The 24,788-nt window shown below is 44.9% G+C and overlaps 1 protein-coding gene across 3 annotated transcripts in view; it reads left to right on the top strand.

The window, feature by feature from the left end:
• Window positions 1-24,788, top strand: part of LOC134355247 (very-long-chain enoyl-CoA reductase-like) — a 113,663-nt gene that overhangs the window by 54,494 nt on the left and 34,381 nt on the right. For 2 of the 3 annotated variants that reach the window (XM_063065040.1, XM_063065041.1), the window contains exons 2-5: window positions 6,761-6,811; window positions 7,367-7,418; window positions 13,903-13,947; window positions 22,716-22,819. In XM_063065040.1, coding sequence (XP_062921110.1) covers window positions 6,761-6,811; window positions 7,367-7,418; window positions 13,903-13,947; window positions 22,716-22,819 — 252 coding nt within the window. Of the gene's footprint in view, window positions 1-6,616; window positions 6,812-7,366; window positions 7,419-13,902; window positions 13,948-22,715; window positions 22,820-24,788 lie in introns of those variants that run through there. The other variant, XM_063065039.1, reaches the window with a different exon arrangement.

Below are 24,788 nucleotides of genomic sequence, written 5' to 3'. Positions count from 1 at the left end.
ACCGGTGGGCCACTCGTGGTCTGGCCTCTACCCTTTGACCTGTTTGGCATTGGTGACCCTACCAAGAGCCAAAGCATAAAGCCCTGACTCCAGTCAACGTAGCTCTCCAGGTCACTGAGGCACACAAGCCTCCAAACCCAATGACAAGGTTGTGGTCCTCTTGGAGGGGTTAATTGGTCACACGGATGTAATTGGGCGGTGTGAGCTCTGTGGGTCACAAGGGCCTTTTATCGTGCTGCATCCCTAAATAAAAATGACAATCTATGACCAACATTTTGTGTGCGTTGCTCAAGATCTCCAGCACCTGCAGAATCTCTTGTGTCCCTGCATCAGTTGTTCCTCTAATGTCACTTGGTCTGAAACCTGGACCTCCCCACCCCAACGGCTTCCATCGCTCTCCCTGTGACCAATCGGTTTCCCCCAGGTGCCGCAGTTTCCTCTCACATTCCAATGACGTGTGGTTAGCAGTGGGTGGCACGGGCTTCCTGGGCGAGAAGGACACGTTACTGCGATGAATCTCCAAATAAAATAAAAATAAGAGTTCAAATTATTGTTATATGTGCAACAGATGCAGTGTAAAACTCACTAGCAGCAGTGCCAAAGGCACATCACATCATATAAGCAGCATTCACAAAAAAATGTAAATCATATATAAATTTTACTACAAAGAACTCAATTAAGTTCAAAGTACATTTATTATCAGAGTACATATATGTCACCACATATAACTCCGAGATTCATTTTCCTGCTGGCACACTCAGCAAATCTATAGAACAGTAACCAGAATGCAGAAGACAGCAAATTATATAAATGCAAATATAAATAAATAGCAATAAATAACAAGAATATGAGATAACGAGATGAAGAGTCCCTAAAGTGAGATCATTGGCTGTGAGAACATCTCAATAGATGAGTGTAGTTACCCCCTTTTTTCAAGAGCCTGATGGTTGAGGGGTAGTCGCTGTTCTTGACCCCATGATACGAGTCCTTCTTCCTGATGGCAGCAGCAAGAAAAGAGCACCGCCTGGGTGACGAGGATCTCTGATGATGGATGCTGACTTTGTATGACAATGTTTCATGTAGATGTACTCAGTGGTAGGGAGGGCTTTACCTGTGGTGTACTGGGCTGAATCCACTACCCTTTGTATATTTTTCCATTCAAAGGCATTGGTCTTTCCATAACAGGCTGTGATGCAGCCAGTCAACACACCCTCCACTACACATCTATAGAAGTTCGTCAAAGTTTTTGTTATCATTTAATATTCATCATTTGCACTATTTACTTTGCAACTTCCAGTAACTTTTATGTTTGCACTCCACAGTCTCAACAAACAATACATATCATGACCTATGTCAATGACAATAAGCCTGTTTCTATTAGAAACATAGAAAATAGGTGCAGGAGTAGGTCATCCAGCCCTTCGAGCCTGTACCACCATTCAGTACGATCATGGCTGATCATCCAACTCAGAACCCTGTACCTGCCTTCTCTCCATACCCCCTGATCCCTTTAGCCACAAGGGCCGTATCTAACTCCCTCTTAAATATAGCCAATGAACTGGCCTCAACTGTTTCCTGTGGCAGAGAATTCCACAGATTCACCACTCTCTGTGTGAAGAAGTTTTTCTTCATCTCAGTCCTAAGAGGCTTCCCCTTTATCCTCAAATTGTGACCCCTCGTTCTGGACTTCCCCAACATTGGGAACAATCTTCCTACATCTAGCCTGTCTAATCCCTTTAGAATTTTATACATTTCAATAAGATCCCCCCTCAATCTTCTAAATTCCAGAGAGTATAAGCCTAGTCGATCCAGTCTTTCATCATATGAAAGTCCTGCCATCCCAGGAATCAATCTGGTGAACCTTCTTTGTACTCCCTCTATTGCAAGAATGTCTTTCCTCAGATTAGGGGACCAAAACTGCACACAATACTCCAGGTGTGGTCTCACCAAGGCCTTGCACAACTGCAGTAGAACCTCCCTGCTCCTGTACTCGAATCCTCTCGCTATAAATGCCAGCATACCATTCGCCTTTTTCACCACCTGCTGTACCTGCATGCCCACTTTCAATGACTGGTGTACAATGACACCCAGGTCTCATTGCACCTCCCCTTTTCCTCATCGGCTACCATTCAGATAATAATCTGTTTTCCTGTTTTTGCCACCAAAGTGGATAACTTCACACTTATCCACATTAAATTTCATCTGCCATGAATTTGCCCACTCACCTAACCTATCCAAGTCACCCTGCATCCTCTTAGCATCCTCCTCACAGCTAACACTGTCGCCCAGCTTCGTGTCATCCGCAAACTTGGAGATGCTGCATTTAATTCCCTCGTCTAAATCATTAATATATATTGTAAACAACTGGGGTCCCAGCACTGAGCCTTGCGGTACCCCACTAGTCACTGCCTGCCATTCTGAAAAGGTCCCGTTTATTCCCACTCTTTGCTTCCTGTCTGCCAACCAATTCTCTATCCACATCAATACCTTACCCCCAATACCGTGTGCTTTAAGTTTGCACACTAATCCTGTGTGGGACCTCGTCAAAAGCCTTTTGAAAATCCAAATGTACCACATCCACTGGTTCTCCCCTATCCACTCTACTAGTTACATCCTCAAAAAATTATGTAAGTAAGGTATTACTGTACCTTACTCTCCCTTTCTTTAAGGTGCTCTTTAAAATCTCCCCCTTGATCATTTTTTTCTTACTTACCACAATATTGCTTAATATTTGTTTTAATAAGTGCCAAGTTTTATTCGATTGATCTTCCACATGGGATGTTTTACTGTGTGCATCATCATCATTATGTGCCATGCCGTATGACATGGGCGATCATGGTCTTTCCATGACCATGAATGGTCTTGGCAAATCTTTCTACAGGAGTGGTTTGCCATTGTCGTCTTCTGGTCAGTGTCTTTGGAAGACCGGTGACCCTAGCCATTACCAATATTCTTCAGAGTTGGTCTCCCCGGTGTTGGTGGTCACATGACCAGGAGCACCAGCTGCTCATTCGACCATCCACCACCTACTCCCATGGCTCCACGTGACCCTGATCGGGGGGGGGGTGGCTAATTAGGGGCTACACCTTGCCCAAGGGTGACCTGCAGGCTAGCGGAGGGAAGGAGTGCCTTACACCTCCTTTGGTAGAGCGGTATCTCCACCCTGCTGTCTGGTTACTGTATTAGAGATGTTATAAAATTGTTTTTGGGAGTGTTAAATAGAACCATAGTCATAAAGTACCCAAAGATACGGTGAGGCAGAGAGCCTGGGTTTCAAGGCCTGAAGTTCCAGGTTGTGCCATTGGCTAGCTCAGGGTTCAAAACCGAAGACTGAAGCTTGAAGATCGATCAGAAGTCTGGAAGTTGATGCCTGATATCTGAAATGTGGAGCCTGGAGGCCCGTCTTGGGGCTGGAGGACTGTCTGTGTGTGTGTGTGTGTGTGTGTGTGTGTGGATGAGTGGGAGGGAAGAAAGGGGCTTATTTTGCTGTTGTTGTTTTGTTACTTGTTGTGTTCTGTGTTGTTCATAGGCATGCCGTGTTAGCACAACAATGTGTGGTGGCATTTGTGGGCTGTCCGCAGCACACCCTCAGGTGTGTTGTTGGTTAACACATTTCACTGTCTGTTTCCATGTACGTGTGAGAAATGAATCTGAATCTGAAATGTAACACTGCAGTAAAGCCAGAGATTGTATATTGGCAGGAGGTCGGTGTTTGATGTGTGTGTACTGCGGGTATTGTACAGAGACCAGTGTATTGGCAGGAGGTCAGTGTTTAATGTGTGTGAACTGCGGGTATTGTACAGGGACCAGTGTATTGGCAGGAGGTCGGTGTTTGATGTGTGTGTACTGCGGGTATTGTACAGGGACCAGTGTATTGGTAGGAGGTCGAGTTTGATGTGTGTGTACTGCGGGTATTATACAGGGACCAGTGTATTGGTAGAAGGTCGGTGTTTGATGTGTGTGTACCGCTCTTACCCATGTTTCACATACACACGCTGTAAAAGTCACCCTGGACTCTTTACAAAATAATTCGCAAATGCATCTGAGAGAAAGATCTGATTTTTCAATTTCTAGGTCACATTTAAATATCTGCAAACAATTATCTTCATATCAAATATGAATCTCCTTTTTCATTTTAGTGCTGTAAGGCTCAGCTATATTGGCTGGTATATATCCAGGGGAAATCCCGTCCGGCGCCGCCTGACCGCTCCCGGTTACGTCGGTTGCTGTACCACTGCCACCGAAATCAGTTCCAAACATCAACCATCAGCCAGCACACACAGTACATTTCACCAAGTACACTTTGTAGATATTACTAAGTCTACGAAATTAACATAAGTTCAATACAGAGAAAGGGAATGAAAAAGGCGCCAGGCTTATCAAAGTTCAATTTCTTCGTGCACACGTTGGAGCTCAGGACCCTCTTCGGGACCACCCGGAGCCCATCGACTTGCGGCTCGGGACCACTTGGAGTGATCAAGCTGAGCCTTCCCACACGTCCGTTGTCCTCACGGTCTCTCCTCTGACTCCCTGCCAAAAGCCCCCGGTTCCCAGTCATATGAGACAGCATAGCACCCCAGGAAAGAATAATATGGACACCCATTGGCTAATAGTACCTCTGCTATCTGTATTAACCCAAGCAAATGTCTAGCTGGTGACTTTCTCAGCATTTAACATAACATAGAAGCCATTTTAATCCACATACGCAGCAGTTTAAAAGATTAATTTAACAAAGAAGCCATTTAAAATTTAACATAACAAAGAAGAAACTCCGTACAGTGCTATCTTGTCCTTAGACCAAAGGCCTTTAGAATTTTACTGTCCAACTCATGTAAAACATTAGTTCGTTTATACACTTCGTGGCCACTTTATTAGGTACACCTGTACACCTGCTTGTTATTGCAAATATCTAATCAACCAAGCATGTGGCTGCAACTCGATGCATAAAAGCATGCAGACATGGTCAAGAGGTTCAGTTCAAAATATCAGAAAGGGAAAGAAATGTGATCTAAGTGACCTTGACTGTGGAATTATCATTGGTGCCAGATGGGGTGGTTTGAGTATCTCAGAAACTGCTGATCTTCAGGGATTTTCACGCACAACAGTCTCTAGAGTTTACAGAGAATGGTGTGAAAAACAAAAAAAAAAAATCCAGTGAGTAGCAATTCTGTGGCAGAAAATTCCTAGTTAATGAGAGAGGTCAGATGAGCCTGGCCATACTGGTTCAAGCTGACAGGAAGGATGTATTGCACTGGAGAGGGGGAGACATGGCTGACTGAAATGCCTAACTCTGCTCCTGCGTCTTATGGTCTTACTGTATCTGGAACAAACGACAGTGATGTGCAGAAGAACATCTCTGAATGCACAATGCATTGAGGGAGGCTGGGAGGGGAGGAGAAGATGGTGGCGCGACGCAGCGTGCGCAGCCGCTCTGAATGATAACGTATTTGTGAAGTAGGATGCCGTGCGCAATCCTGATTGATGGAGGCAGACGTGAAGAAGCACGGAGGAACATCTGGAGAAACTTCTGAAATGCCTGCTTCACTGCCGCTGCTACTGTTTGATCGAGAATCTCTGGAGGGGAAGGCCCCAAATCCTCAGCTTTGCCTATTGCCTGTTGCCGGGGCCGGGGTCGAAGCGCTCGGCAGAGATGGTGCTCGGTGTCGGAGGGCTGGTCGGAGGCTCGAAGTTTTCGGACGGGCTCGGGATCGGACTGTGGTCGGGTGCTTCCAGGATGCTGCATCGGCAAGTTTGCGGCGCTGGAAGCTCATGGAAGGGAGATTCTCCCTTCAATCGTCTGCATGAGATGATGGGACTTTCGAGAGACTTTGAGACTTTCTTTTATGTGCCCATGGTCTGTTCTTCATCAAATTATGGTATTGCTTTGCACTGTTGTAACTATATGTTACAATTATGTGGTTTTTGTCAGTTTTTTTAGTCTTGGTTTGTCTTGTGTTTCTGTGATATCATTCTGGAGGAACAAATTGTATCATTTCTTGATACATGCATTACTAAATGACAATAAAAGAGGACTGCGTGTCCTCATAATCTAATCTAATCTAATTGAACCTTGAAGTGGACAGGCTACTGCAGTGCAAGACCACGAATGTACTCTCAGTGGCCACTCTATTAGCTGCAGGAGGTACCCAACAAAGTGGCCACGGAGGGAGTAACGTGAGGAGATGCGTGTTGACATAGGATATTCAGTCTCACAATGCTAGATATTTTGGAATGTGTGGTATGCTCTTGTTTAATTGCATCGTATTAAACACCTCCAGTTTTTAAGGGGCTGAATTTGTTTTGATAATATGGTTTGCTGCGATTGTAACTTCGTGTTGGTTTGAAGGATGAATGTATGGGCAGTGAAGCAGCTGGATGAGAAGGAAATGGATCTGTTCTACTACAAATGTGGCTGATGGAGTAAGCTATCTGGAGTATTAAATTACAAGGACATTTCCATCAGTTGGGTCCTTCTGTCAGGCTGCTGTCATACTCCCCCCTTACAATTATTGTCGTGGAAATGTCAAGGACATGCGTAGTTGCCAATTTCTTCACATCCAGGCTGCTGGTGCCTCTGTGCAACATTTCCATTCACCCGTCTGCCTGTTGCAAAACAATGGCATCACTGCAGACCATCGACTTATCTACTGTATTCACTGCGTCTAGTTTCAAAAAGAAAACAGTTACTCCTAATGTTACACTGCAGTCAAGAGATTCCTCAACCTCAGCTAAAAAAGTAAAATCATTTGTTTTCTTTGAGGTGGAAATCCTAGATGCCAAGAACAAAGAACAACTCTGCTTCCTGGACAAGGTGAGAGCTTAAACGTCTAAAAATGTGTCTTGGGTACCATTGTAGCTTAAAAAACTCTTACGTTATTAAGGTTTTCTTTTAAAAAAATACTCAGCTTTGCAGCTTCAAGCATCTAACTCATGCAGTCTTTAATAGGTGGCGCATTTATTGAGGATCCCGCTAAATTTTATCTCATGTAAAATTCCCAATAGCTTTGAAGAATAACTTTTTAATGACGGCCAACGAATGTAAGGTGAATAAAGAATCATGTTCGGAGTCATTGCTTTCGTAAATGACTTTGTTGCAAGGCAATGGGAGCCACTTTCAGTGCTGTGAGGCTGCCTGGGATTAAAATGTCATATTAACACATATTTATATCCTTGGTGGGTAAAAGTGCATTCCTGGGTCATGTGCAGCTCACTTAAATGCTTCCTCATAAAACTGCAGTTGTAAAAGCCACACTCTTTCCCTCATGGGGTTTCTCGTAAGCAGTGTTACTGAATGTATTTTATTTAGCACTGAACAGATTTCAGTAATGAACAAATACTGAACATATTCCATTTGCCTCTCACTCAGGTCGAACCAAATGCGACAGTTGGAGAAATAAAATCTATGTTCCATAAATCATGTAAGTCATATCTGTAGCAATAGTTCTAGTGAATTTTTAAAAAATAATTTGACAATTGCTTGCTTTTAATTTATCCATTTGTTTCCCATCAAGACTCCTATCAAGTCCTCCTGTCAAGACGCATGTTCTTTTTTACTAGATCAGTCTTCTTAATGCAGAAAAGCTTATTCACTTTACTAAAGCCGTGCAATGGGAACCTGGTTTGGTATGGGAGCCTGTAAATTATTTCGCACCATTCCATTTTACATCGATGACAATTCCTGGATCTGGGATACTGATTCCTCCACTAGCTGCCCTTCAGTATAAATTTAACAATGAGGATGTACCCAGTGAAACCTGATATTCAGACAAAGCCCCAGGAAATGCAGGAAAACAGAGAATGAGCGATGGGAAGCACTTGAAGATAAGATGGTTCGGGTCCAGCCTCATTACTGAGAAGGGCATCCAGAGCTAAAGCTCCATGGATAAATGGAGATTTGAAGATTAAGATGAAAGAGAAAAATAGGGTTTGGATGAATGTCAGGCTGGTGTTAAAGTGGAGCGGCAGGCATAAACACAGAGCGGAGTTGAAAGAGAAATACGAGATTCAAAGACTGAATGACGCCCGTGTTCATACAGTGCTTTGTGTGTGTCGCTCAACATTTCCAGCATCTGCAGATCCTCTTGTGTCTGTAAATGAGGATAGATTAGCCGGTAACTTGATAGGGAGCACAAAAGTGTTTTATAAATTTATATCTTGAATAAAGGTTGTCAATAGTTCAACAGTTCCATTTAATTATAGTGGCATGAGAGAGGAACTGACCAAAGTTGACTGGAAAGGGACACTGGTGGGACGGACGGCAGAGCAGCAGTGGCTGGAGTTTATGCGAGAAGTGAGGAAGGTGCAAGACAGGCATATTCCAGAAAAGAAGAAATTTTCGAATGGATAAAGGATGCAACCGTGGCTGACAAGAGAAGTCAAAGCCAAAGTTAAAGCAAAGGAGAGGGCATACAAGGAAGCAAAAATTAGTGGGAAGACAGAGGATTGGGAAGTTTTTAAAAGCTTACAAAAGGAAACTACGAAGGTCATTAAGAGGGAAAAGATTAACTATGAAAGGAAGCTAGAAATTAATATCAAAGAGGATACTAAAAGCTTTTTCAAGTATATAAAGAGTAAAAGACAGGTGAGAGTAGATATAGGACCGATAGAAAATGATACTGGAGAAATTGTAATGGGAGAGAAGGAGATGGCAGAGGAACTGAACGAGTATTTTGCATCAGTCTTCACTGAGGAAGACATCAGCAGTATACCAGACACTCAAGGTTGGCAAGGAAGAGAAGTGTGCGCAGTCACAATTACGACAGAGAAAGTACTCAGGAAGTTGAATAGTCTAAAGGTAGATAAATTTCCTGGACCAGATGGAATGCACCCTCGTGTTCTGAAGGAAGTAGCTGTGGAGATTGCGGAGGCATTAGCGATGAGCTTTCAAAAGTCGATAGATTCTGGCATGGTTCCGGAGGACTGGAAGACTGCAAATGTCACTCCGCTATTTAAGAAGTGGGCAAGGAAGCAAAAAGGAAATTATAGACCTGTTAGCTTGACATCGGTGGTTGGGAAGTTGTTGGAGTCGATTGTCAAGGATGAGGTTACAGAGTACCTGGAGGCATATGACAAGATAGGCAGAACTCAGCATGGATTCCTTAAGGGAAAGTCCTGCCTGACAAACCTATTACAATTTTTTGAGGAAATTACAAGTAGGCTAGACAAGGGAGATGCAGTGGATGTTCAAGCAACATACATCAAAGTTGCTGGTGAACGCAGCAGGCCAAGCAGCATCTATAGGAAGAGGCCTGAAACGTCGACTGCGCCTCTTCCTATAGATGCTGCTTGGCCTGCTGCATTCACCAGCAACTTTGATGTATGTTGCTTGAATTTCCAGCATCTGCAGTATTCCTGTTGTTTGCAGTGGATGTTGTATATTTGGATTTTCAGAAGGGCTTTGACAAGGTGCCACACATGAGGCTACTTAACAAGATAAGAGCCCATGGAATTACGGGAAAGTTACATATGTGGATAGAGCATTGGCTGATTGGCAGGAAACAGAGAGTGAGAATAAAGGGATCCTATTCTAGTTGGCTGTCGGTTACCAGTGGTGTTCCACAGGGGTCCGTGTTGGGGCAACTTCTTTTTACATTGTACATCAACGATTTGGATTATGGAATAGATGGCTTTGTGGCTAAGTTTGCTGATGATATGAAGATAGGTGGAGAGGCCGGTAGTGCTGAGGAAACAGAGAGTCTGCAGAGAGACTTGGATAGATTGGAAGAATGGGCAAAGAAGTGGCAAATGAAATACAATGTTGGAAAGTGTATGGTTATGCACTTTGGCAGAAGAAATAAATGGGCAGACTATTATTTAAATGGGGAGAGAATTCAAAGTTCTGAGATGCAATGGGACTTGGGAGTCCTCGTACAGGATACCCTTAAGGTTAACCTCCAGGTTGAGTCACTGGTGAAGAAGGCGAATGCAATGTTGACTTTCATTTCTAGAGGAGTAGAGTATAGGAGCAGGGATGTGACGTTGAGGCTCTATAAGGCGCTGGTGAGACCTCACTTGGAGTACTGTGGGCAGTGTTGGTCTCCTTATTTAAGAAAGGATGTGCTGACGTTGGAGAGGGTACAGAGAAGATTCACTAGAATGATTCCAGGAGTGGGAGGGTTAACATATGAGGAACGTTTGTCCGCTCTTGGACTGTATTCCTCGGAGTTTAGAAGAATGAGGGGAGACCTCATAGAAACATTTTGAATGTTGAAAGGCATGGACAGAGTGGATGTGGCAAAGTTGTTTCCTATGATGGGGGAGTCTAGTACGAGAGGGCATGACCTAAGGATTGAAGGGCGCCCATTCAGAACAGAGATGTGAAGAAATTTTTTTAGTCAGAGGGTGGTGAATCTGTGGAATTTGTTGCCACGGGTGGCAGTGGAGGCCAAGTCATTGGGTGTATTTAAGGCAGAGATTGATAGGTCTCTGAGTAGCCAGGGCATCAAAGGTTATGGTGAGAAGGCAGGGGAGTGGGACTAAATGGGAGAATGGATCAGCTCATGATAAAATGGCAGAGCAGACTCCATGGGCCGAATGGCCGACTTGTGCTCCTTTGTCTTATGGTCTAATATCAGAGAATGTATACACTATACAACCTGAAATTCTTGTTCTTCACAGGCATCTATGAAAACAGAACAGTGCCCTAAAGAATGAGTGACAGTAAAAACATTAGAACCCCCAATGCCTCTACTTCCCCCTCCCACTCCCAAGCAACAGTAAAGCATTGGCCCTCCCCCTCCCTCTCCCCCACTTTAGCAAAAAGCATCATTGTCCTCCACCCACCAAGAAGGACCATGATCTGCAAAAACTGATCGTTCACCCAGCAATTTGAAAAACCCCAGGCTCTCTCACCCTAATAAAGGGGCAGAGAGGAGTCACTCAAAGAGAGGGGAGACATAGGCAAAACAACTCACTGATTTACGGTGTTGAAGTCTGCCACCTTGCTTTTTCCGTTCTCCAACTCAAGAATCGGCAGCAAACTCTCCCCCACCGAGAGTGAGAGAGCGCGATCCGAGTACAGAGCCCCCGACAGCTGATTCGCTGTTCCCGAATAAAGGTTGTCAAATGAAGTGAAGACTAATTAGTAACCCCGAAGACGTCAATTACCTCAAAGCCTCCCAGACATGGGGATTGGGAGATCTGCTCTTTTTTCATGGTAATATTAATGACCTAAATGAGGGAATGCCAATCACGACTTTAAAGTTGCCCCAACCAATGTATTTGCCTTTTTATCTCTCCTTTGTGGAATTTGTGTGCTCTCCATGTGACTTTATGGCTTCCTTCTGTGTTCTCTTGTTCCCCGCCCCCACCCCCCCCACGACTGGTAGGCTTAAGGTGGCTGAAGATTGTGTGGGTGGATGGCAGGAGGAGAGGGCATTAGTAAGCATGTGAGAGAGACTAGGTTACAGGGAAACGGAGTGCTCTGAGAGAGGGCAGACACCCGATGGGCCGAGTAGCCTCATTGTATGTTGTGAGGAATGATAAAGGTACGATGACATGCGTTCAAACCTGCTGTGTGAGTCATAGAGTGCTGCAGCTCAGAAACAGGCCCTTTGGCCCATCTGGTCCATGCTGTACCGTTATTCTGCCTAGTCCCATCAAACTGCAACTGGACCATAGCCCGCCATAACCCTCTCACTCTTGGACTTATCCAAGCATCTTTTTAGTGTTGCAGGTGAACCTGCATTTATCACTTCTGCCGGCAGCTCATTCCACAATCGCACTACCTTCCGAGTGAAGAAGGTTCCCCTTAAGTATTTCACCTTTCACCCTTCACCTATAACCTCCAGTTCTCGTCTCACCCAACCAAAGTGGAAAAGGCTGCTTGCATCTACCCTGTCTTTACCCCTCATAATTTTGTGTATCTCTATCAAACTCCCCTTAATCTCCTACACTCCAAGGAATAAAGTCCTAACCTATTCAATCTTTCCTTATAACTCAGGTCCTCAAGTCCCGGCAACATCCTTGTAAATTTTCTCTGCACTCTTTCAATCTCATTGACATATTTTCTGAAGGTAGGTGATCAGTATTGTACACAATGCTCCAAATTTGACCTCACTAATGCCTTATAGACTTCAACATAATATGCAACCTCCTGCATTCAGTGCTCTGATTTATGAAAGCTAACGTGCCAAAAGCTCTCTTTAGAACCCTATCTACTTGTGGTTCCACCTTCACGGAATTATGGATCCCTTTGTTCTACCTCACTCCTCAATGCAGTACCATTCACTGTGTAAGTGTTACTCTGGCTTATCCTCCCAAAATGCAACACATCACACTTGTCTGCATTAAATTCCATCTGCCACTTACCAGCCCATTTTTATTGTACCTTTCATTCTTCCTGAGGGCAGCAAACTTGAAAATGGTGGTGAAATGTGCAGTGGGTGAAATTTAGCAGAGAAATGTCAGGCAACCTCTTTGGAAGTCAGTATGAGGAATGGGAAAGGGCAAGGATAAGGGGCGATGCTTCAATTTTAAGAAGGATCCTGAACACAGACACCCAATTGCATAGATACCCTGATTTTTGCAGTGGCGGAGGAGAGTGTATTGGGTGAAGGAGAGGGGGTGCCAAGGGTCATTGCCTCAATACCCAATAGTTACTGAGAATGTTGAGGAAATAAGACATTTGCACAAATATTTTCAATAGTTATGTCGTTAATTGCCCCTCCAAGTCTGCTCATACTTAAAAGTCCCACACGTCCCTGGTGGCAAGTCATGTTGAGAAGCCTTTTTAAAAAAAAGGATACAGGATCTTTGGTGTTATTAATGGTGCACAAGCAAGGAAGTTATGCCAGGAATTTCTAAATGACTGGTTGACAGAATTACTGAGTTGAATTCATATGACCACACTTCATGAAAGATGTCAAATCCTTGGAGGGGTTGCAGACAATACTTGATATAATGGAAAGGGAGTGTGAGCCTTCATTTGTCTGGAGAGGCTTCAGAGTTAGGGTGGGTCCCTGATGGTTAGATAACAGGTAAGGAATTTTTAGCAGAATTGGTCATGTAAATAAGGAGAAAATGTCTCTAACGTTAAGGGGTGCAAAACCGATATGGGCTACAAATCTAATTTTATTGAAAAGTGATTAGAGGGAATCGAACATAGTTTTTTAAAAATGATGTAAGTTGCCTTACCTGAAAATAGGGCCAGGAGTAATTTTGGAATGGATTTCCAAGGGCAGTAAAAAACTGAGAGGTGCCACTAATCGAAACACTTTCGGAAAGAGCAAGCACGGATAAGACCACAAGATATAGGAGCAGAATTAGGCCATTTGGCCCACCAAGTCTGCTCCACCATTTCATCATGGCTGATCTAATTTTCCTCTCAGTCCCAATCTCCTGCCTTCTCCCCAGATCTCTTCATGCCCTGACTAATCAGGAATCTATCAACTTTTGCCTTAAATATACCCAATGACTTGGCCTCCATAGCTGCCCGTGGCGATGAATTTCACGGATTCGCCACTGGAATTGCTTTATTCTGTATTGTGTTGTATCATCCAGATAAGACTGAAAGAGCAATATCATCAAATTAATTATGCCTGGTCCTATGAGGATGATGAAGAAATGACATCACTTGTTCTGTCAGTACCACTTTGATTCTGCTCAGAATAAGTGGGGCAGCCAGTAGCACAGGGAATCACAAAACAGCCCTCACTGGGATGTTTCAGGACGTGCTAATTCTAGACTACTACCACACAGCGAGCTCTTCACAACATATACAAGCCTTGGAAAATAAGGTAGAGAAGCAGAGGTGTGTTTGGGTGGGCAGAATTCATTTGGGGATGGTTTCCTTGTGGGAAATATACTCGCCTCATTCCAGAACCTCTCCATTAAAAGCTCATAACTGCTATGTGACACTTTGCAATAACAGATGAATTCTATTTTTACATCTCTTTTTTTTAGACCCCCAGTGGTATCCAGCGAGACAATCCATCAGGTTAGATCCCAGTAAGTACCGTGCAGCTATCAATGACTTTATTCCTTTTGAAATAATCGAGTTCAAACTCTGGGAGATTGGGCATGATTAATTTACCACTAAAATTCCCAAAATACTTAGTGATTTTGTGCATACTGACCAAATTCAATCCTAGCCTGTTTTTGTAATTAAAATTGAATTTGGTCAGTATGTACCAAATCTCTAGTTATTTCTGGGATTTAATGCTGTCTTTTAGTGGTAAATGTGAACTTTTGTGCAAGTCAGTTTTAATTGCATGCCCAAGTTATTTCAACACCTGTTCATTGCCAGAGCAAATAAAAAGGTGAAAAATTTACTGCTGGCTCCACCCATCCTAGCATTCAGCTATTCACCAAATTGCCAACAAGGAGATGATACACGTCCCTCACCACCAGGACTACACGTCATCTCCAAAGTATCTCTTCTGTAGCTATCCAGCTTCTCACCAAAACTCACTCCATAAGATATAGAAGCAGAATTAGGCCATTCAGCCCATCAAGTCGGCTCCTCCATTCCGTCATGGCTGATCACAGATTCCACTCAACCCCATACACCCGCCTTCTCGCCATATCCTTTGATGCCCTGACTGATCAGGAAACGATCAACTTCCACCTTAAATATACCCATAGACTTGGCCTCCACTGCAGTCTGTGGCAGAGCATCCACAGATTCACTACTCTCTGGCTAAAAAAATTCCTCCTTACCGCTGTTCTAAAAGGTCACCTTCAATTTTGAGGCTGTGCCCTTTAGTTCTAGATCTGTCCACCATAGGAAATATCCTCTCCACATCCACTTTATCTTGTCCTTTCAACATTCGGTAGGTTTCAATGAGATTACTCCACATTCTTCTAAAGTCCAGTGAGTACAGGCCCAAAGCTGCCAAACACTCCTCGTATGTTAACCCCTTTGTTCCCAGAATCAGGTGTAATAATCTGACTGTCCCTGCACAACATCTGTTAAATGGACTCTCCCACTCTCCTTCTATTGATAAGTCTGTTCATATGTTCACGTTTACTTAGGTTTGATTATTGACATTTGTGCATGTGACCTTTCTGCCGATAGTTAATTGCTCATGGTTGTTTGCCCTATTGTATTGTAAATTGTAGGTTGTTATTGTGTTTTCTGTTATGGTGTTGTCTAGGATTGAATTAGGAAGCTCCCCCACCACTCTCTTCCCCACACGAAAAAACTGAAACGTCAGCTGGAACACCAAACTTGAAACCCCCAACCCCTCTCTCATACAAATACTAGCAGATCGCCCATATGGAAGACAGCAGCCAGAATATCAAAAATCCCAGACCCCCCAACCCCCTCCCTTGCAAAAAAACAACATATCGTCCATCCAGAACCCCAACCCACTAGTCAGCAGCAAGAAAGAAAACAGAGAAAACTGAGGGACAGCAATATAAACTACAGTCCAATAATCACATAAATCTCAGAATTTCGAAAACGTCCATCCGCCAGAACTGAGGAGAGTGGCCGCTTGAACCCAGTCCTTCCGCGAAGGGAGACTGCAGTGTCGCTGTCTTGGCTACCAACCGCCATCGACCCGTGATCTCCGTGGAGAGTGTCCGCTGACATCCCCCACATTCGCCCCGATGCTGCGATCTTCCTCGACGCTTCGAAGTCGAGTCAATCACAGCCCTGTGCCTCATCTGTGTTCTTCTGCGTGAGACAGCCCGTGCTCAGGGTCCTCTCCAGGGACAGCAGATCGCTCAGTCGAGCTCGAAGGTGTTGTACCGATCTTTTAACCTACCGCAAGGTCAACCTGCTGCTTTCCTCCACATAGCCCTCAATATTTCTTTCATCCAAAGCACCAGAGATTCTGCAGATGCTGGAAATCTTTGGCAACGCACAAAGTGCGAGAGGAACTCAGCAGGTCAGACAGCATCAACGGAGGGGAATAATGAGTCATAAACACAAAATGCTCTGCAGATGCTGGGATTAAAGCAACACTCACAACACGCTGGAGGAACTCAGCAGGTCGGGCAGCATCCGTGGAAACGATGAGTCGACGTTTCGGGCCGGAACCCTTCGTCAGGACTGTAGAGGGAAGGGGCAGAGGTCCTATAAAGAAGGTGGGGGGAGGGTGGGAAGGAGAAGGCTGGTAGGTCCAGTTGAAAAACCAGTAAGGGGAAAGATAAAGCAGTGGGGGAAGGGAGGCAGGGAGGTGATAGGCAGGAAAGGTGAAGAAAGAATAGGGGAAAACATAACAGGTAGTAGAAGGAGGCGGAACCATGAGGGAGGTGATAGGCAGCTGGGGGAGGGGGCAGAGTGAAATAGGGATAGGAGAAGGGAGGGGGAGGGAATTACTGGAAGTTGGAGAATTCTATGTTCATACCAAGGGGCTGGAGACTACCTAGATGGTATATGAGGTGTTGCTCCTCCAACCTGAGTTTAGCCTCATCATGGCAGTAGAGGAGGCCATGTATGGACATATCTGAATGGGAGTGGGAAGCAGAGTTGAAGTGGGTGGCTACTGGGAGATCCTGTCTGTTGTGGCAGACGGAGCGGAGGTGCTCGACGAAGCGGTCCCCCAATCTGCGTCGGGTTTCACCGATGTAGAGGAGGCCGCACCAGGAGCACTGGATGCAATAGATGACCCCAACAGACTCTCAAGTGAAGTGTTGCCTCACCCAGAAGGACTGTTTGGGGCCCTGAATGGTGGCAAGAGAGGAGGTGTAGGGAAAGGTGTAGCACTTACGCTTACAGGGATAAGTGCCGGGTGGGAGATCCGTGGGGAGGGACGTGTGGATAAAGGAGTTGTGGAGGGATCGATCCCTGCGGAAGGTGGAGAGGGAAAGATGTGCTTAGTGGTGGGGTCCTGTTGTAGGTGGCGGAAGTTGCGGAGGATAATGTGCTGGATCCGGAGGCTGGTGGGGTGGTAGGTGAGGACAAGGGGAACTCTGTCCCTGTTGTGGGAATGACATTTTTGCATGTGGCGGGGTGGGAAGAGGTATAGTTGAGGTAGTTATAAGAGTCAGTGGGCTTGTAGAAGATGTCGGTGGACAGTCTGTCTCCAGAGATCGAGACCGAGACATCGAGAAAGAAGAGAGAAGTGTCCGAGATATCAGTGAAACCTGACGCAGATTGGGGGACCGCTTCATCGAGCACCTCCACTCGGTCCGCCATAACAGAGAGGATCTCCCGGTAGCCACCCACTTCAACTCTGCTTCCCATTCCCATTTAGGTATGTCCATACATGGCCTCCTCTACTGCCATGATGAGGCTAAACTCAGGTTGGAGGAGCAACACCTCATATACCGTCTAGGTAGTCTCCAGCCACTTGGTATGAATATAGAATTCTCCAACTTCGGGTAATTCCCTCCCCTTCCCTTCCTCTATCCCTATTTCACTTTACCCCCTCCGCCAGCTGCCTATCACCTCCCTCATGATTCCACCTCCTTCTACTACCCATTGTTTTCCTGCCTATCACCTCCCTGCTTCCCCTCCTCCACCCCTTTGTCTTTCAAATTACTGGTTTTTCAACTGAACCTACCAGCCTTCTCCTTCCAACCCTCCCCTCCCCCACCTTCTTTATAAGGCCTCTGCCCCTTCCCTCTTCAGTCCTGACGAAGGGTTCCGACCCGAAACGGCGACTCATCGTTTCCACGGATGCTGCCCGACCTGCTGAGTTCCTCCAGCGTGTTGTGAGTGTTGAATAATGAGTCATGTTTTGGGCTGAGTCTCGGCCCTAGAGTTCGACTGTTTATTCCCCCCCATATTTCTTTCATCCACGTGTCTATCTAAGAGTCTCCTAAATCTGCTTAATGTATCTGCCTCTACCCTCACTCTGAAAGTGCGTTCCATTGAAGTGGATTTGGGGAACATCGAATAGCAAGTTTCAAAAGGGAATCGGTAATGGCTGAAGAGAAGAACATTCCAAAATGTAGGAAAGGGAAGGAGAGAGGAACTACATGAGAAGCTCTTTAAAAGGCCAGCACATTATCCATGGGCCAAATAGCCGCCTTCTGTGCTTTTCTAATTCTACTTTGGCCATCACTGGTGTTTCTGGTTGTAGATGTGCGACCTCTCGAGTTAAGTACGGATGTTCTCCCAAGGGTTACTCCCTCAGAGGAGAACGCCTGTGGCTGGTTTTATTTAACATGGGGAGGCTGATCCAGGGGCAGCCACCACAAAGTGTTTGACAGTTTGGGGTCAGGGTCTAGTGGCACAGGGTGCACGATGACTGGGGATTCTTCACTGCTGCAGCCTTCCTGCATTTTCACTGTCGTTGTGGTGTGCCGTCATCTTCCTCCAGCCTCACCTGTGGAATGCCCCTGTGGGTAACCCGACTTGGAGCTAAGCTCCAGGCGGCTAAACCCCGGAGGGCATCGCTCTCGGGATGTCAGGAACCCACAAGCCTCTCCACAATGGCGAGGTGACGATCCGCAGAGGAGCGATTGTAGGAGGTGTGGGCGTAGTGATATCCTCCAATCCGTCCTAGTTGCGTAAATCTCCTTTATTTGAGCCGAGGCAGATAGAATCAAAGCTTGAGCATTGAAGCAAGTTCTAGAAACACTTCTTTTCAGATTCCCAGTACTGGCAGGTTTCTGACTGATGCGAAGACGCCACAGTTTCACTGCCACTGGCACGCAACTTACTTCACTGGGCGAGGGCAAGAACCCGGTTTCCTTTTACAGAGTCAGATGAAGGGATTGCATGTGGTGCCTTACTGACTTGCAGATAACACGCTCTGTTTATCTACCTTAATAGTTCTGGAATCTCAGAAATGTGCTCTGCTGAAAGAATCTGCTTGTGACGGCATGTTCAGCGGCCGGTGGATGTGATCCTGATCACGGGGCTAACACTAATATGGAGTGAGCGACAGTTTCAATCCCCGTCCAGTGCGTCGGGGCAAATCAGACCCCACTCAGATCCCTTGCCAAAATAACAGCAGCCCAAATCTTTGAAAGAGCGAGGTCCAATTTGCCGTCTAAAGTCACCCTTGAATTCTTTTATTTCATTTTCAGGATCTGGACGTTGCCACCGAGGCAGAATTTATTGCCTATTCCATCTCCCCCAGAACATACTGGTGCCATTCCGCACTACCTTCACAAAGAGTATCCTCACATCAGCCATGACTGTCTGGTTTGGTACAGCATCCCCTCACGATACACAAAAACTACAACAAACTGTCAGGATGGCGGGAAAGGTCATTCACTGTAGTCTACCTTCACTGCAGGACTGGTATGAGCCCAGGACAAAGAAGCGGGCAGGAATAATCATTGTGGACACTACCCATCCAGACAAGAGCCTTTCCAAAAGCTCCCTTCCAGAAAGCACTATAGGGCTATTAACATAAATGCCTTATGCCAGCTTCAAAGTTTTTCCCCCCAGATAGTTAATCTGATCAACCATTCTAGTTAGTCCCCCAACCCCCTTCCATTATCTCAGTACTGCTCTGTAAACACAGCAAACCACTTTTTATAACGCTGCATTGATCGTGTGGATAGTCAGAAGCTTTTTTCCCAGGGCTGAAATGGCTAGCACGAGAGGGCAGTTTTAAGGTGCTTGGAGGGAGGTACAGGGGACATGTCAGGAATAAGTTTTTTTATGCGTGGAATGGGCTGCCGGTGATGGTGGTAGGGGTGGATACGATAGGGTCTTTTAAGAGACTCCTGGACAGGTACATGGAAATCAGAAAATTAGAGGGCTATTGGTAACCCCAGGTAATTTCTAAGGTAAGGACATGTTCGGCACAGCTTTGTGGGCCGAAGGGCCTGTATTGTGCTGTTGGTTTTCTATGTTTCTATGTTCATATTGTAAATATTTGATGGTATTTATGTATTTATGCACATTTTAATTCATATCTGTAATTTAACCTCAATTCATTTTAGAGGTTAAATTTCAAATCTCGGGGTTATATATGGTGACATATATGAATTTACAAATCTCAAGGTTGCATATTGTGACATATAGGTGCTTCGATAATAAATTTATTTTGAACTTTTATACATAATTCTTTATTTGTATACTTGTTGAATGTTTTTATTTGTTGCAGGACAGAGCAAATTCCCAATAGATGTAAATGTATATGGTTAATAAATTTGATCCCATCGCTAATTGCCCATGAGAAGGTTGTTGTCAGTTGCCTTCTTGACCTGCTATAGTCCTTCTGGTGAAGGTTATCTGCCCGTGCAGGTGGGGTGATGATTCCAGTTTTCAGACCCTGTATAATAAAAGAACAGTTGATGCAGTGCATCAGAGACACAAATGATTGTGCGGGTGCTGGAGATCTTGAGCAACGCACACAAAATGCTGGTCAGGCATCCCCCCTCCATAGACTTCCATTTGTATTTGAAGATACAACATGGTAACGGGCCCTTCTGGCCTGACCAGTCTGTGCTGCTGGATTATATCCATTGTGACCAACTAACCCTTACGTCTTCGGAATGTGGGAGCAAACTGCAGCAACTGCAGGAAACCTACACACGGTCATGGACGGAAAGTACAAACTTGTGACAGACAGTGGTGGAACTGAACTGGGTCATTGGCGCTGACAATGGCCAATTAACCTACCCAGAACGTCTTTGGACTGTGGGAGGAAACCAGAGCAGCCGGGGAAAACCCAGACATTCCACAGGGAGGACGTACAGGGATTCCTTGCAAAACAGCACCACAATTGAACTCTGGACTCTGAACTCCAGAATGCTCCCAGCTGTAATAGCTACCGTGGCACCCATCTGTGGGATGTGGGCACTACTGTCAAGGCCAGTGTCCACCTACCATCAATAATTGCCCTTGGGAGGGTGGTGATGAACCGTTAGGAAGGGAGTTGGATAAATTTCCAAATCAGGACCTAGACGGGAGTTTCTAGATGGTGGTCTCACCTACCCTCCTGGGCGAGAGCACACAGACCTTTTCAGTTCCACAGGGGCTTGCACTCACATTCGGGCCTTGCCAACTAGCTTTTGGGATCAGAAAAAAGCTGCAGAGTGCTTTTAAACGCAGCCAGCTTCCATCGTGGGCACTAGCCTCTGCACCTTCGAGATTATCTTCAAAAGGCAATGCCTCAAAAAGGCAGCATTCATCTTTAAGGACCCCATCACCCAGGACGTGCCCTCTTCTCATTGCTACCATCAGGGTGGAGGTACAGGAGCCTGAAGACTCACAGTCAATGTTTTAGGAACAGCTTCTACCCATCCACCAGCAGATTTCTGAATGGACAATGAACCCATGTACACTATCTCACAATTTATCACTGTTTTTGCACTATTTATTTAATTTTATATCTGTACTGTATATATACTATACAGTAGATATGTGTATACCCTAAATTATATTAATAAATAAATTATAAAATTATAAACATTTAAATGAAGTATACAGTACAGATATATATATATTTCTGTAAGGAACTTATGGTATATTTTATGTATGCAGTGTTCTGCTGTCACAAACAACAAGTTTCGTGACCTATGTCAGTGATAATAAACCTGATTCTGATTCTTGGGAAGGGATCCACCTGCTGGCAATCTTATGCTATACAGTATCGACGATAAAACCTCACCATTACGTAACTACCCCTCACTCCTTTCCCTATCCCTACCGAGGTGACGCATCCCACTGCTGTACACCCAGCTAGCAAGGACCCTCTGGAGTGGGTCAGCTCGTCTCACTGAAACCTACCTCAGCTAATCTATACAGCCCCGCTGTTAAGCAATGCCTGGCTCGCATGCATATTGGTTACCTTGCAATGTTTTGTTCTCCCACACAGCATGAAACCCCGTAGGATTACTACAAACTATCTTCAGTGAAACACATCCTCCTTCTGACTCTCTCACCTTCATGACAATGGAAATCAGAAGCACTGCAGAAATCTGATAGAAAACTGGATTTTCAGCCTTGGCAATTGCTTTTATTTCCACACATCCCCTGACCTGCTGTGTGTTTGTTTGTATGATTTTCTGCTTTCGTAACCTTTACAGCAAGCGCATGGCCTTTGCAAGGCTTTCTGCTTCCTAGTCATAGTCATAGTCATACTTTATTGATCCCGGGGGAAACTGGTTTTCATTACAGTTGCACCATAAATAATAAATAGTAATAGAACCATAAATAGTTAAATAGTAATATGTAAATTATGCCAGTAAATTATGAAGTAAGTCCAGGACCAGCCTATTGGTTCAGGGTGTCTGACCCTCCAAGGGAGGAGTTGTAAAGTTTGATGGCCACAGGCAGGAATGACTTCCTATGACGCTCTGTGCTGCATCTCGGTGGAATGAGTCTCTGGCTGAATGTACTCCTGTGCCCACCCAGTACATTATGTAGTGGATGGGAGACATTGACCAAGATGGCAAGCAACCTGGACAGAATCCTCTTTTCAGACACCACTGTGAGAGAGTCCAGTTCCATCCCCACAACATCACTGGCCTTACGAATAAGAAGGGACCAAATGTAAGGTCCCTTCTGAATGGATGCAGTTTGGTCCCAAGTGCCAATATACCTGACCATCTCGTACCACTATTGACACAGGGCAGCTCATTAGCGTTCAATTCCCGCCGCTGCCTCTAAGCAGTTTGTACGTTCTCCCCGTGACTACATGGGTTTCCTCTGATTGCCCTGTTTTCCTCCCACATACCGAGGACGTATGTGTTGGTGTTAGTAAGTTATGGATTTGCTATGTTAGTATGGCAACGCTTGCAGGCTGCCCCAATGCATCATCAACACAAAAAGGCGCATTTCACTGTAAGTTTAAATGTACATGTAACAGATAAAAGCTAATCTTTAAACTTTAATCTCTTTGATCTTTATCTTGCAGAGGGTAAATGTGTCAGGGATGAGGAAGTGCTACAGACCCTCCCAGTTGGAACTACCGCAACCTTCTACTTCAAGGACCTTGGCCCACAGGTTGGCTGGACCACGGTGAGTCTTCCTGCATCTGGCTGTGATCCCAGCATTCCCTACTCCAGGGTACCTTGGTCAAATGCCAGGTAGTGTGAGAGAGGGCAGATAAATGCAAAAATGTCAGTAAAACCAAATACAGAAGGTAGGTGAGGAGACTTTTTGCTCGGGGTTTATGGAAATAGTTGTGTTTTTCTTGGGCCCCTGTACATGGGGTCTTGAACTGTTTTCGGCCAACAATGGTGCACTGGAGAGGGTTCAGAGGAGGTTCATGAGAATGATCCCGGGAGTGAATGAGTTAACCTATGAGGAGCATTTGATGGCTCTGGGTCTGACCTCTCTGACGTTTAGAAGAATGGGGGAGAGCGGGGTGGGATCTCATTGAAACCTACTGAATATTGAAAGACCTTGATAGAGTGGATGTGCTTCTTATAGTGGAGGAGTCTAGGACTAGAGAACATAGTCTCAGAATAGAAGGATGTCACTTTAGACAGAAATGAGGAGCAATTTCTTCAGCCAGAAGGTGAGAATCTGTGGAATTCATTGCCACTGATGTCTGCGTAGGCCGTGTCATTGGGTATATTTAAAGCAGAGGTTGACAGGTTCTTGATTAGTAAGGGCATCAGAGGTTATGGGGAGAAGGCAGGAGAATGGGTTGAGAGGGATAAAAAAAAAATCAGACCTGATCAAATAACAGAGCAAACTTGTGGGCCAAATAGTTTAATTCTGATCTTGTATCTTATTGTGGTTGTGTTACAGGCAGCATGGCAGCCATTTTGTAAACAGCAAGCTCCCACAGACTTCTAGCAGAGTGTTTTGGTAAATAATCAAAACCCTCTGCCTGAAGAGATGGTGAAAGATTATCTGAAAAATAGCTAACGAAGGGAGTAGTGGGTTATTATTGTCACATGTACCGAGATAAATTAAAGAGCTTGTCTTGAATACTGTTCATACAGATCATATCATTACACAGTGCATTGAGCTAGAATAAGGTAAAACAATAATAATGCAGAGTAAAGCTACTGAGAAAGTCCAGTACAGGTAAATGATAAAGTACAAGATTATAACGAGATTATCATACATGAGATCTGTTCAGGAATCTGATATCAGTAGAGTCACAGAGTCATAGACAAGTACAGCTCAGAAACAGGCCCTTCAGCCCATCTAGTCCATGACAAACCATGTCCCTAAAAAATTTCTCTTAAACGTTGAAATCGAGCTTACATGCACCACTTGAGCTGGCAGCTCATTCCACACTCCCGATACTCTCTTGAGTGAAGAAGTTTCCTCTCATGTTCCCCTTAAACTTTTCACCTTTCACCCTTAACCTATGACCTCTAGTTGTAGTACTTGAGGATAAGGGAATTTACCAAGTTTCTTACAAAAAGTGAGAGCTTTGAGCTGAAAAAATGCTTTTCCAAAGAATTCATACAGTCAGAGAATTATACAGCACAGAAACAGGCCCTTTGGCTCAACAAGGTGTCTAGCTGAGCCAGTCTCACTTGTCTGATTTTGGTCGTATCCCTCTAAACTAGGGGTTCCCAACTTTCTTTATGCAATGGAGCCTTACAATTAACCGAGGGGTCTGTGAACCCCAGGCTGGAAACCCCTGCTCTAAATCTTTAGTGTTCATGAACCTGTCCTAATGTCTCTTAAAAACTGCAACTGTACCTGCCTCTAATGCCTCTTCCAGCAGCTTGTTCCATATATCCACCCCTCTGTACAAATACTTTCCCCTCAATAACCATTAATTCTAAAGCTAGCACAGAGATGAGTGACAGAATGGGCTTCTTTGCCACAAACTTCTGTTTCTTGGTGGCAAGGAGCCTCACTGAGTATTTAAGCCCAGCACCTCACCTCACTTGAGTCCCCCGGCTCAATTACCTCCTCAGATTGGCCCCTTGTCAAAAAGAGCTTTGACCAGTGGCCAATCTGGACATTGGAAGTTTGGAGAGGAGGGGACTTCAATCAGGTCCAGTGCCTGAGGATA

This window comes from Mobula hypostoma, chromosome 12 (assembly GCF_963921235.1).
Source record: "Mobula hypostoma chromosome 12, sMobHyp1.1, whole genome shotgun sequence".
In the NCBI taxonomy this organism is placed as follows: domain Eukaryota; kingdom Metazoa; phylum Chordata; class Chondrichthyes; order Myliobatiformes; family Myliobatidae; genus Mobula; species Mobula hypostoma.
The sequence above is the reverse complement of the archived record's forward strand: the minus strand, read 5'-3'. Positions and strand labels throughout refer to the sequence as shown.